Source organism: Choloepus didactylus, chromosome 8, assembly GCF_015220235.1.
Source record: "Choloepus didactylus isolate mChoDid1 chromosome 8, mChoDid1.pri, whole genome shotgun sequence".
Classification (NCBI taxonomy): domain Eukaryota; kingdom Metazoa; phylum Chordata; class Mammalia; order Pilosa; family Megalonychidae; genus Choloepus; species Choloepus didactylus.
In genome coordinates this window covers 25,313,335-25,328,022 of record NC_051314.1, presented here as the reverse complement: position 1 = coordinate 25,328,022, position 14,688 = coordinate 25,313,335, and the positions used below count along the sequence as shown (strand labels likewise).

Here is a 14,688-nt window from a genome sequence, read left to right as displayed (position 1 = left end):
TTATTTTAAAGCCAGTTTGAATCACTGGCAACTAAAAGAGTCATGGCTGATTCAGTGCTCTTTCCCAGGGTTCCAAAACGATGTGGCTTGGAGACAGAGTTTTGTTTTTACCCTGCCCCTAAACATTGTACATAGTTCAATGGTTTTACGTGGGTCAACATTTAAAGTTCAACAGACCCTTCTGCTCCCTGTTGCCTGTCTAGCATTTGAGAATGCACCCCTGGCTACCATTTTGCATACGTACATTAATTATGCCCTTACATCAGTAATTCATAACCTTCATTGGATCACAGAACATTTGAGAATCTGATCAAAGACAGAGACCATTTCCCTATCCCCAAAACATACATATGCATATAAATGTTCCATTTTTCTTATAATCTTACAGGCTTCACAGATTCATTCTGAATACTGTCTTGGTGAAGAATATCTGCCATACTTTGATATTGTTCTTCTCTTTTTAATCTATTACATGTCTCTGAGACACTATTTTCAAAAGTAAAAGTAATCATTTATTTCATTAGAGACAATATGATGTCAGGCAGCGCTTCCCAAACTTCAGTGTGCATGTGAATCACCTGGTCATCTTGTTAAAATGCAAATTCTGATTCAGTAGATCTGGAATGCAGCCCAAGATTTTGCATTTCTAACAAGTTCCCAGATGATGCATGGTCAGTGGTTCATGGACCATGCTCTGCATCATAGAGAACAAGCACGGATTTTAGAATTAGAGGGACATGGGTTCAAATCCTAGATTGGTTCCTCACTAGTTATGTGACATTGGATAAGTCACTTAGCTGCTATACCACAACTTCCACTTGCTTATCTGTAAAACAGGGATCATAGTCCCTATCTTGCAGGGCTAAACCTTGAAGATTAAATGTGATAACATATAAGAAGCACCAAAAGTCAGTTCTCTGCCCTTTCTCTTTCCTTTAGATCAGGGTTTCTCAACCTCGGCATTATTGACGTTTTAGTCTGGATAATTCTTTGTTGGGTTGGTGAGGGAAGAGCTGTCCTGTGCACTATGAGATGTTTAGCAGCATCCCTGCCCACTAGATGCCAGTAGCACTCTCCCAATTGTGACAACCAAAAATGTCTTCTGACATGACCCATTGTCCCCTGAAGGGCACATGAGGCCTGGATGAGAACCCCTGCTCTACATCTACATGCTAACTTTCAGATATTCTGGGCCTTCTCCAACCTCCTTAACTTCCTAAATAATTTTCTAGGACCCATTTATTTGCTCATATTTTCAGTTTTAAAAATCTTCAAAATAGAGAAATACATGCCATGGGAATACAGTAACAATTTTATCATTTAAAAATTCCCTTCCCAGGGAAGGCATACAAAACATTAACCTCATGTTGATAAAAGACTCAGCTATCTCTATATTTACTGACCTATATTTTCAAACATTACGATGTCTGGGTGAAGCTTTTCTATCACAAGCAACCAGTCCTTGAAAACCAGCTCACCCAACTCATGGAGATCTCTATAAAACCTCACAGGGAGCCCTTTGCCAATGATCTTGGCCTTAAGCTTTCCAATCATTAATTTTTCCATGTTCTTCAGAGAATCTGAAGACAGCATCTCCTTCCTGTCCTCATCTAAAGTCTTCAGCAGTGCGGTTCCAGTCCTGAAGTAAAAATACTGAAACTGAGACTTGTTCAGAAATGCTGCCTGGATGATCTCCAACTCCATCAGACTGCAGTTAGGATACTCCAGGACCCAAGGATAACCGTTTTTCGCAGCAACATAGAGATTCTGTTCTACTTTGGATAAACTCGACAAGTCCTTGGCTTGGGAGAATATGAAAGGTGAGTAGTCAGGGAGAAAGTCTCCGTACCTGTGACCCAGCAGGCAGATGAAAAAGGGAAAGCAGCTATTCACATAGTCGAGACAGAGCTTCAGCTGTTGGGAGTGGAGGCAGGATTGCTGTCTAAGCAGGTGGGAGGATGAGGCTTCCAGGGCCTTCCCCGCTGATCCCCTCAAGTCCACAGCTTTGAAATATGTGCCCCGGGAATTGCAGAGTTCATTAAGCTGAGGGAAGACGTGGTTCGCCAAAAAGTCTCTCTCTTCTTGAAAATCGTTCAGGGTTGAGCAGCTATAAGGCTGAATGGGTTTCTGAGGCTTTAAAATGAATTGGGCATAGCTTTCTATGTCCTCATTTGCCTCCTGGCTCATTTCACTTGGCTTGAGAAGGAAGTCACGCTTAAAATGTAACAATTTTCATCCCGGCACAGCCACTGACTTCCACTGCTTCTTAGGCTTCCTCCTAATTAGGTTTGCTCAAACAGAAGAAATCTTTCCCCCAAATAATTAGATTCTTTCTTAACAACACTTGAAGGTGAAAGACGCCAATCCACAGATAGATGAGTTGAAAAACAATCTAGTTTAAGTTAGGACTGAAAAAGAAAAAACACATTCATTTTAGGGTTACAGGAAGTTCAAGTCTCCTCTATTCTCACCAAAGCCTTGACTGAAGAACTGAGACCCGCAAGGCGAGTGGACACCGGACACAGGGCCTCTCCTCATTCCCCAGCCTCCCACTCCACCTGCCTAGTGATCCTTCCGCCAGCTGCTGCCTCTGCCCCCGGTGAACTTTGAAATTATGCAAAGGGAAAAAGCTGATAGTGAGATAAGAATGAAAGTCCAGAAAAGGAGCCAAACGCATCCGGGGGCAGAACAAGCCAAGGATAACCTGTGACTATGACCAGAACAAAGAATGAAAATAAATGTGAATCCAAGATCAACACAGGAGAAACAAACATCATAAGGCCCAAGTGCAGGGATGCCACTGGCATCTGAGAGGCAGTGAAGTCTGGATCTAAGAACCTGATGGAGTTCTGTGATTTTTTTTTTTAATCTTAAAATTGTGCAGGTTCTTACAACATTCCATTCACATACAAATGCTGGTAATTCAATCCCACTGAGGTAATAGAGAAACTCATGCCCTCCAACAACCATGCAGATGTGTTTGCAAGAGCTGAGAAAAAAACTTACAACTAAAATTTCTTAGTTTTAGGAGCTTTTCCTTGGTATAACTCATTTTCATACCAAATGTTGCTTTTTTTTTTTTTTTAATGTTTGTTACTTTCAATTATAGAGAAGCATGTCATGTTATAAAGTGTTGGGCAATTTTTCATCAAGCTCACCTGCCAATAATATAACAATATAATACACAGTAACTTTTTTAAAAATGTTAAGCCTTTGTATTTAACTGTCACAATAATCCTATGATAAATATACTATTACCACCCTACTTTATAGATGAAGAAATGAAGGTTCAGGCAGGATAACCAATATGTCCAAAAACACTTAGCTAATGGGGAGCCTAGATATGAACACAGGCCACCCTGACCCCAGAACACACATATTTGCCTCCATGTTATAGAGGTAAGACTCTAATGTATCATTGTGAAGATACCATAAATTAATGGGTGAGAAACACTATTCAATCAACAATATTGTAATAAATAGGTGGCAATTTAGAAAAATTAAAAACTAAGCCCCAATCTCATGCCATTTTACTGAAAAAAAAATTCTAAAAGATCATGGAATAGAACATCATGGATGTTTAATAGACTTTCCACCTGCCATGTCGGAGGCTAGAGCTAGATTATCAGCCCTTGCAAATGCCTACCATCTCCTATTCCCTATGCCATGTGATTAGAAGCCATTTCTATCTTGTTCATCACCGTGTCCCCAACACCAAGCATAATCCTTGGCTCAGAGTAGGTGCTAGGTAAATATTTGTTGAGTAAAATAATTAAACATAATTTGTAAATGAAAAGAAACATAATTAATATTAATCAAATCTGTAGGAGACTTCCAAAACTGTTAAGCTATAGAAGAAATCATAAAAGAAAAGATGGACATACGTGACTACATTAAAATTAAAAAAACTTAAAAAGGAAACAACAGAGTATATAAAATATCTGCCACAAATAATTTTATCTTTTAGAAAAACATCGAGCCCCTAGAAGATAGGAAAGCAGAAGATAGAATAGACAAAAAGAAAAAATACAATAATACTTAACATAGAACATTCAACCTTACTAGATTTCAAAGAAATTTTAAAATAAGCAATGATAGAGATTTTTAAAACTATAGCTTTCAAAATATTAATGAAGTTTATTTCTTATTTAGATTATGGCATTGAAGATCAGTAATTTTGGAGAGCTATTTGGAATACATTGCAAAATCTGTGAAAGTATTTATAATATTTGACTCAATAGTTCTACTTTCTGGGAATCGCTCCCAAGGAAATAATCCAAATAGTGAAAAACTATAATCATTAAGATGCTCCTTGCATTGTTTATGATAGGATAAAAAATAAGAAAAATAAAACACAAACAAAATGGGCTTCACTAAGGGAATAACTAAGAGGATTAAAAGCACAATCACTGATAGCAGGCTGTGTGTTATGGGACTTCTGCTTCCAGTCATGATAGAATAACAGGGACTAGACTTACTCTCCCTTGACAAAAAATTAGAAAACTGGCTAAAACATATGAAATCACTGTTTTCAGACACTGGGCATCAGGCATATAGGAGTGTGATCAATGAGAAAAGGGAAATAAATGAGATATGCCCTTTGATCATCCCATCTTTCATCTTGGAGGCATAGCCTAGATAATGGTGCAAGAAGGAGAAGCCATGGCAGATCACAGTGGTCTTGCTGAGTTGAGGAGACAAGCCTCTGTTGCAACAAAGGTAATGATTGCAACAACAAAACCTAAACCCAGCTCAATTCCTGACTACACTAACTAAAACCCCACACTAACAGACTGATAGAAAAAGGGGTGTGCCATTTTCCAGGGGTAAATACTATTTATCTTGGCTTCAAAGTTCTTCATACAATGTCTGGATTTCAATTTAAAAATTATGAGGTACACAAAAATCCAAGAAAAGTAATCCATTTTCAAGAGATACACCAATCAACAGAACCACACTCAAGGATGACCCAAATGTTAGAACTATTAGTCAGGGATTTTTAAATAACCCTGACTAATATGTTAAAGAATCTAGTGAAAAGGGTGAAACACATGTGTGAACAAATGTAAAACTTCAGCAAAGAGATGCAAACTATGAGAAAGAATCATGGAAATATGAGAAATAAAAAAAAACATAACAGAAATGAAGAATCCTTTCATTAGAGTTTGAAGACTAAATACAGGAAAGTAATCAATGATCTTGAAGACAGAACAATAAAAAGATCCAACTGAAACACAAAGAAAAAAAAAACTCACAAAGTATCCAGAAGTTGTGGGACAATATGACCCATTCCAACTACATGTAATAGGAGTACCAGAAGAAAAGAATGAGAGGATGAAGCATAGAAATATTTGAAGAGAAAATGACTGGGAAAATTTTTTAAATAATGAAAGACATCAAATAACAAATCCAAAAACCTCAGATAAACCCAGGCAGAGAAGGAAGGAAGGGAGGGAGGGAGGGAGAAAAGAAAGAAAGAAACCACCTAACAACATCATACAGATGAACAAAGAGTCACATCAGACATCTTGTCAGAAACTATACAAGCCAAAAGACAGCTAAGTGATTTATTTAAAGTATTAAAGAAAAAAAAAAAGGTCAACCCAGATTCTATACCCATTGAAAATATCTTTCAAAAAAGAAGGAAAACTGAAGACTTTCAGACAAACAAAAGCTAAGTAGAATTGAGAATCACCAGATCAGTGCTTAAGAAATGTTAAAGGAAGCTATTCAGACATAGGAGACCAATAAACGGACACTTTGACCTACATAAAAAAATAACGAACGCTGAAATGGTAAAAATGAAAGTAAATATGACAGACATTTTTCTAAATTAATGACTCCAAATGACAACTGACTGTCTAAAGAAAAAGGAAGGGAGGAAGGAAGGGAGGAAGGAAGGAAGGAAGGAAGGAATGTGAGAATGAGATTAAGTTTAGCTTTCACACAGGACAGGTGTGCCTAGCAGGGTGGGGCAGTTAAGGAATTGGTAGAAGGTTAAAAAGACAGACTGTAAGCCACAGTCAGTCCCCCTGCTTATCTGCCCACTATCCACAGTCAGTCCCCCTGCTTATCCGCCCACTATCCACAGTCAGTCCCCCTGCTTATCCACCCACTATCCACAGTCAGTCCCCCTGCTTATCCGCCCACTATCTACTATCCTTGCAGGGTGGAGCCTCGAAATAGAGGTTCTCAAAATAGCCTCATAACTTGTTACCAAACTAGCCCAGACTGGCTCTAAAGAGGCCTGGGCATACCCATCATAGTCAGGGGTGGAGATTTGTTCCAAGGGTTACTAGTGTTGCAAATTTGTGCCCCTATTTCAAATGTTTCCAATTTGGGTGGGCTGCATGTTTCAAATTTGGCCGAGCTAGTTAGGCTTGTCAAATAGAATGTAACCTCCAGAATATCCAGCCAATGGAGAAACAGGGGAGGGACTTGCAGTTAGGTTTAGGGAATAAATACTGCTGAATCTATTGTTCTGCGCACCAACCCCCATATTTGGCTGGGCTCCCCTTCTTGCAAGACCATGAATAAATTCTTTTCTTCTCCACAATCCGGTGAGTGTTTGTTCCTTTTTAGGAACAGTGCTTGTTTCTCACAGGAAGGAAAGGAACAATGTATTGTGTGGTTTACAACACACGTAAAAGTAAAGTGTATGATAACAATAGAAGAAAGAATGAGAGGAAGGAATTGGAATTATACTTTTGTAAAGTTCTTACACTATATGTAAAGGGGTATAATATTTGAAGGTAGGCTTTGATAAATTAAAGATGTACATTGTAAACCCTAGGGTAGTCACTAGAATTTTTAAAGAGATACAATAAGTCAATAGTAGAGATAAAGTAGAATCATTAAAAATAATCAATGCAAAAGGCAGAAAAATAAAAATAAACAAAACACAGATGGTACCAATAGAAAACAAGTAGTTAAGATGGCACATTTAAATCCAATAATATCAATAATTAAATTAGATGTAAATGGGGTAACTACATTAATTTAAAGGGAGGGATTGTCAGAATTAACAAAGCAAAAGTCAACTACAGGCTGCCTAGAAGATATCCACTCCAAATATAAAGAGATATGTTTAAAAGTTAAAGGCTGGGAATGAATACCATGTATACACTATTCAAAAGTAAAATGGAGGATTTATATTATTATTAGATAAAAGTAGACTCAGAACAAGGAATATTGCTAGGGATGGAAACTGACAGAACATAATGATAAAAGAGTCAATACTCCAAGAAGATATAACAATCCTAAGGGTGACGAGCCAAAAAACAGAGTTTCAAAATACTTGAAATAAAACTGATAGAAATGAAAGAAGAAATAGGCAAATTCATAATGGTAGAAATTTCAAAATTCTTCACTACATGATCAATAGGACAAGTAAACAGAAAATCAGCAAGGTCATAGAAGACCTGAAAAATACTATCAAACAACTTGACCTAATGGACAGTTGTGGAACTTTGCACACAACAACATCAGAGTACGGACTCTTCAGGTGTACACAAAACAAGCACCAAAACAGACCATATTCTAGACCAGCAAGTGACACCACTATGGCCCTCCCACATGGTTGGGTTCAAAGGACAGGCCTTCGAGTTACATAAACTCTGCCTCAGGTACTGACTCTCATGTTATTTTATGCAGCTGTAAATCTGGAATATCATTATATGTATGTGGTAGGATTAAATGAGGCCTTGCATAGTAAGCACCTCATAAAATGATTTTTTAAAAAAATTTGTTTTCTTTTAACACTGTTAAGGTGGACTTCTCATAAAGAAACATCTTTCTCAACATTTTTCTTAATTAAGTTATCACCAGTTAATTTATATTTTAGATTCTGCAGTTTGCTCCCATTATTGCTCGATTACCTCTACCTCAAATGTTTGGCTTCAGATTCTATGATATGAGTAGGATCACGATATTTATTACTGTACTTTATGACTAAAAGTTATGGAAATATCTATTAATTGGTCAAAAATTCCTCAGAACCTTTTCAGAAATTTCTTTCCACATTTAAGGCTTAGAAATTTCTATATTCATATTTCTTTCCCCATCCCTCCTACCCCCCACCCCCGCAATGGCCACAGCATCTCACTTTAGTAATTTTACCTTTGAAACCTATGAGGCTATATCTTATTTTAAAGTTTCTCATTTTAAAATGTAAATTAGGGGGGAATATAAATTGGTATAACTTTCCTAGAGGGCAATTTGTCAGTATTTATCAAAAGCCTTAAAATAAATATGCATAAATTTTCCCAAGCTTTCCAATGCTAGTAATTTTTTGATTTGTCTATAAGGATTTTCACTACAGCAGTATTTATAATGGTTTAAAAAAAAAGCCAAAGGTCTAGCAATAATAAATTGGGTAAGTAAATTTTGGTATATTCATAACAAAATATTGTTCACCCATTAAAAGATCTCATGTAAAAGTATCTACATGAGAAAAGGTTTACCATATATTGGCAAGTCAAAAGGACAGTTACAAAATGATATTATTGTGAAATACCTATTTTAACTTAAAAATATATATGCTAAATATTTATAAAAACATGAAGATGTTAATGATATATCTGAATGAAGGCATGTAAGTTATTTTAATTTTATTCCTTGTCCTTTTTTTTAAATTTCCAAAATATCTATAATAAACATTTGTTACTTTTGAAATCACACAAAAAAAGTTTCTTAAAGAAAAAAAAGTTTCTTAAAGAAAAAAAAAAAAGCCTTTCAAACTTTTTCAAACAGAGTAAGTAATCAAGAAGTACATGATGGCTAGAACACTAGGAAAATTTAAAAATCTGAGCTCCACTCTGTTCTGCCACTACCTAACTCTAGGGGCTCATTAGATTTCTCTGGACCTCAAATTTCTGAAAAAGGAGGAGGGTGGGAGATTGAGATGTGAGTATAAAATGGTACAGCCTTCCTTTTTTGGTAGGGCAATTTGTAAATATCCATGAACATTTAAATTCACATACTCTTTGCCCTGAACATTTCACTAACTAAAAATTTATCCTCCAGATAAACTTGCACAAATATGAAAAGCTGTGTTCATTAAAGCTTTCACTGAAACACTGACTGTAATACTAACAAACTTGAAACCATCTTAATGTGTATCAAATAGGAGATTGGATAAAAAGATAAAAAGAAATGAGACCTTTAGTTTGTTACCAGTTTTAAAAACTAGTATAAATACTGCTGCAATGTAAATCCTTACAGGCGAGATCTATTAAATGGAATAAACTTGTGTGTCGAGTAGCATTCCACTTATCTTGTAAAAATTGAAAGTTAAAGAATTTCACTTATTGCTTAAATTTTATTACAAACACATTTACATACACACTCAGTGTATAGCCACTAAAAATTTCCGGAAGGATGCATAAGGAAGTTCTATCAATGGTAATCTCTAAAGAATAGGAATGGTGAGGTTTAGGGAGCCTGGAACTTTTATCTTTGACTTTAAACTTTCCTGAGCTAACTGGCTTTTTTTATTTTTAGTAAAGAAAATGTATTAGTTTTATAACCTAAAATCAAAAGAGGGAGATGTGGAACTACATGATTTCTAAGATTCCTTCCAGCTCTAAAACTCTATGAATCCCTAATTATCAACATGACTAATTTTATTGTTCAAAATATCCAATTTATTCACCATGATTTTAAATTTAACAAATCTCTTATTTGAAATGCAGTTCCCCTTTTGCCCTGCTGGTGTCTGAAGTTAACAGGGAACAACTCAGTAGATACTTTTTAATTGACCTGTTTTTCTAAGACAGACTCTGTTTACTTTAAATTAATAGAAAATAAAATATAAACTACAAGACTAGTAGTGAATTTATCACAGGGTTAAACTTTATGACTGCATGCAAGAAAGTCATAGAACTCAGATATTTTATTAGCAGACTTTATTAGCAAATGCAACCATTTTATATATAAAAAAATAATTCTCAATCAGGGTAATGTGGTAAGGATTGGGCAGAAAGTAATGCAAAATTATAAATTATAGTTAAAACTAGTCAAAACAAGGTACACAGAGGATGTAAAGTAAACTATAATTACATTTACATCCAATATTTAGGAGGACATTTATTGTTCTATAGTGAAAAATAATAAAGTTCCATAGTTGAGAAGCATAACATCACATAAACTGCTTGATGAAAAACAACCAAAAATTAATACAAGAAAGTAATTACTGTTTACTTCTTAGCTGAAAATTTGCTTTTTTTCAAACTTTAAAATGGAACCAAGGACTTCTACTTCTACTGTGTAGATCTGTATCTACATTCTACTGTGATGGACGATATGAAGGAGACCAATTCTCCTACCAGCACAACAAGAGAAGCCGGATAAGCTCTTTGGCAATCTGTCTCAAGGTGTCAGACAGCTACTAAGGCAACCAGGATTTGAGAAACCAAGAGCCCAGTGAGAAGGGAAATTTAGAGAAGTGAGCCCTACATTATCTGTTGCTTTTCCTTTCAAAGTATTTGCTGATTTTTATGGCACACAGAGCCAAGATTATTAGAAGGAAAGAAGAATCGAGACTGAAAAGCAGCCTCACAGAAAAACAAAAAGTGGAGTTTGGGGCCCGCCAAGGAGGAAGAGCCCTGGTAAGCAGCCTAGGCTTTCAGTTGTATTTTCTGGATGCTCAATCTTGGTTAAGTTTCCCCTTCCCTCGCTTGTACTCACAGGTTTTCTCATTTTCTTCTAAATTGGAGTTTAGTTTTTATATGGTATAGGGTCAGGGTCCAACTTTATTTTGCTTGAGATGGACAGCAATCAAAGGCAGCATCATATATATAAAATACATAAACTATCCTTTTCCCGTTGAATCGAAATATCGCTTTTGTCATGTATTAATCTATTTCTGGATTCTCCCTTTTGTTGCACTGATCTGTTAGTCTATTCAAACAGGTAATGGATATTGATCATTCTTCTTGGCTGAATAGTATCTGAATGCATCTGAATGCCATTTGAGGATATCCCCACCTTTTGAACTAGAGCCCATCTCTCACAAAAGATGAAAATGACAGATACAACCTTTCCCAGCTTCCTTGCAGCTAGGATGTGGTAGCCAGCCTCCAAAGTGGCCCCAGTGATCTCTGCCTCCTGGTGTTCACATCCTTATGTAAACCCCTTCATCACTGAATAGGGCTAACCTGTGTAACCACTGGGATATTGTGGAAATTATGGTGGGTGACTTCTGAAGTTGGTAATATAAGTCACTGTGGCTCCCCCGTTGCTCTCTCTTGGATCACTCACACTGCGGAAAAGGACATTCAAGCAGCTCTGTGGTCCATGTGGCAAGGAACAGAAGCCTCCTGCCAATAGCCAATGAGGAACCAAGACCTCCTAACAACAGCTAAGTGACTGAACCATCCTAGAAGTAGATCTTTCAGCCACAGTTAAGCCCTAGATAGCTGCAGCCCAGGCCGACATCTTGACTTGCAGCTCCATGAGAAACCTTGAGCCAGAACTACCCAGGTGAGCAGTCCTAGATTTCTGCCCTACAGACACTGTATGAGATAATAAATGTTCACTGTTTGAAGCTGTTAAATTTGAGGGTCATTTGTTACCCAGAAATAGATAATACATAGGGCACCAGCACCTAACCCAAGTTCTTCATTTAATATGATTTTTATCTAATTGTATTAATGACAATCACAGCAGCCAATACTGTTGAGTTCCTAATTAGCTTTCTACCTGACTCTCTCCCCAGAGACCCACAGGGCTAAGTCTCTCATTTCCTTCAAGTCTTTGCTTAAAAGTCACCTTTTCGAAGCCAGTCTGATCACCATATTTAAAATTACAACCTACACTGTCAAATCCCTCCAACACTTCTGATCTGTTTTACGCTGTCCTAATTCTTTTTTCCATACTTATCACCTTCTATTGTACTATATAATACACTAACTTACGGTACTTATTATTTATTCTGTCTCCCCCACTAGAAAGTAAGCTCCACAAGCTTTGTCTGTTTGGTTGATAAATGTGTCCGTAGTGCTTCAACAGTATCTGGCAGATCATTTCCTTTCAATAAATGTATTGCATTAATTTATTTAATTTTATATTAATTTTAGAATTGACATTAAATGATTTAATGATAAATCTTTCCAGTCATTTCTGTTTCCTGTAAGATTAGAGCAAGACTACTGATTTTTATATATTTATCTTATAGTCAATAATTTAACAGATTATCATATTCATTCCATACATTTTTTTAAAGCAGATTTTCTTGGGTTTCCTGGATATGCAGTCATGCCACCAGTAAGGAGGGATTTCAAAATAAAGGATGTCAACTGTTCTAAAGTTTGTGTCAATTACTGAATTTTCTTGTCTTATTGTTAGACCCTCCTAAACAGTATGGGACATAGTGGCAAAAACAGGCATCTCTGCCTGGTGTCTGATTCCTACTGAAATGGTTTTTAGTGTTTTGCAGTTTAGAATGATAGCTGCTCTTAATTTTTTTAAAAATTCAGGTATAATTTGCATATAATAAAATCCACCCTTTCTTAAGTGTATACAGTTGATAGGTTTTCACCACCGTCAGTCAAAATCAAGAACAAGAAACATTCCCATTAATCCAAAAAGTTCCCTTGTACTCCTTCATAGTTATTCTTTTATATTTTAAAATATATTTATATATTTAAATAAGATATATTCACGTATGATGCAACTCCACTGTTAATATTTGTTCAGGTGTGGACAGAGACCTAATTGAATTGCTCACCTCTGTATTTCCAGCACATAGCATAATATTTTGCACATATCAAGTCCTGAACACTTGCTTAATTAATAAGTGAACCTAATCAACCAAGCAACCAATTCACCTTGGTATGTGGCCTCATTCCTTAACCCTTTCTAATGCCAACTTCTTTCCTGCCTTGGTCTCCCCAGTATGCATTCTCTCCTGGTCGACTATAGCTGCCTACTGGGAGAGCTATCCTTTGCTCCTAAATGCATACCTTTGCCTATGTGGTTTTCCTTTCAAGTTCAGCTACAAGGTAGGGTGCTGTCTAGTGGCACAGCTAGGCTCAAGAAGAAGCGTAACAACAAAGGTAGCTCTTTCTAGTAGTGTCCATGGAAATGTAGTGTCAAAAAGGGAAAACTGAAATTAGGAAGCAAGGGAATAAGATTCAAAGGTGAGGAGCTGTTATAACAGTCAAGATGGTTCAGAAATGGGTCAAAAGTCAGAAGAGTGGGAGGAACAGAAGAGGCTGGGGACCAAGAAATCTCCAACCAAGGATCCCGTTTTAAAGGGGCAGAGCTGGGCTAGACAACAGCCAGAGATCTTCTGCCAGCCTACAGTCCTGTGCTCTGCCTGCAATCATCTGCAGAATGGTCTACCCACAAGCAAGGGCTCTATTTTAGACAACATATCATATTCTCAGTTCTCTGCAGGTGCAGCACAAATTACCCAATACTGACCACTTGGGATGGAATCTGCAGTTTCATAACTCGTTTGCTTATGTGCTCAGAACTAGAGAAAAGGGTGAAAAAGTTGAGCTGTGAAATGCAGAAAAGGAACTCATCTTTTTCTAAAAACAAAAAATAAAAGTTAAATCGTGCAAAATTGCAATTATTTGAGATTTCCAAATGTAAGTCACATGCATCACACTCTCAAAAAAGAGAGAGAGAGAGATGCAAGCACAGAAGCATACAATACGCTTTGTAAGCATTCGCTTACTAATAACAAACGTAGGTAATTTGGGCAGATGTAAATGAGGCACCCCACAACGTATAAACACCAACCACAAAATCAAGATTGTCAAACCTAAATAGGGGTAGTTGTAAAAGATTATAATAGGCTATCACTGAAAAGCTTGTCTTCAGGAATTCAGATAATGATAACCTGGAAAAAATTTGAAGTTCAATTTTCCTAGAGGAAGGAATAAGGAATACAGATGTGTATGCTGGAGACTGGGCAGGGTGGGGGTTAAGCAGAGATAAGGGCAAATGGACATAGAAAACATTCCCAAAGGCACAAGTTCAGTGGAAGGGACTTCCCTCACAGGAAAAACACCTGGTTCTTTATATATTTCTGACAGGGTATTTCAATGAAGTTACAAAGGTGCATTCCCTCTCTCATTTGCAGCACCACAGGTTTTGCTTTCAAATATCCGCAGGTGTATCCTGTTACACCCGTTAAACTAAGGTTCTTCCTTTTCTGTGCTAGACTGGACTTCACGACCACGCCCTTCTCCTGACTTACTGCAGGGGTTCCAGGGCCACCCGGTCACTGCATTTGCACAATATGAGGGAGTTCAGGATTTTCCTCGGATAGGGAAAAAAAAAGCTCCCATCATACTCTTCAGTAAACCGAATCAGAGACGCCTTGGGATTCCAACCGCGGAACTAGCAGAAGCAGGGAAGGCTCAGGCTGCCCAAGCGACACACGAAACCCCAGATTCGGAGACGCGTGTTCACCAGCCCGAAGTGGGGCCCCGGCTCTGTGAAAGCCCACCCCGGCAACAGAGAACGGCTTTGACCAATGCGTGACTGCTTTCTAAGCCCACTTCTAGAGACCGTGCACACTGGAGAGTCCTAGAAAAGGCAAAGACCACTTACACAACCGCGCCAGATGTAAATTCTAAAACAAGCAGCACGGGATTCCCGTAGGAAAATGGGAAAAGAGGGGCAAAACTACGCAGCTGGCCCAGAGGCCAAAGACTAAGATTCCCAGCATTCACT

At 37.4% G+C, this 14,688-nt stretch overlaps 1 protein-coding gene across 1 annotated transcript in view; it reads right to left on the bottom strand.

Moving 5' to 3' along the window:
- Positions 1-14,666, bottom strand: part of LOC119542578 (putative tetratricopeptide repeat protein 41) — a 120,455-nt gene extending 105,789 nt beyond the window's left edge. Inside the window, 2 exon segments of the mRNA XM_037847353.1 lie at positions 1,404-2,408; positions 14,566-14,666. Coding sequence (XP_037703281.1) covers positions 1,404-2,187 — 784 coding nt within the window. The 5' untranslated portion in view covers positions 2,188-2,408; positions 14,566-14,666.
- Positions 14,667-14,688: the final 22 nt, after the last annotated feature.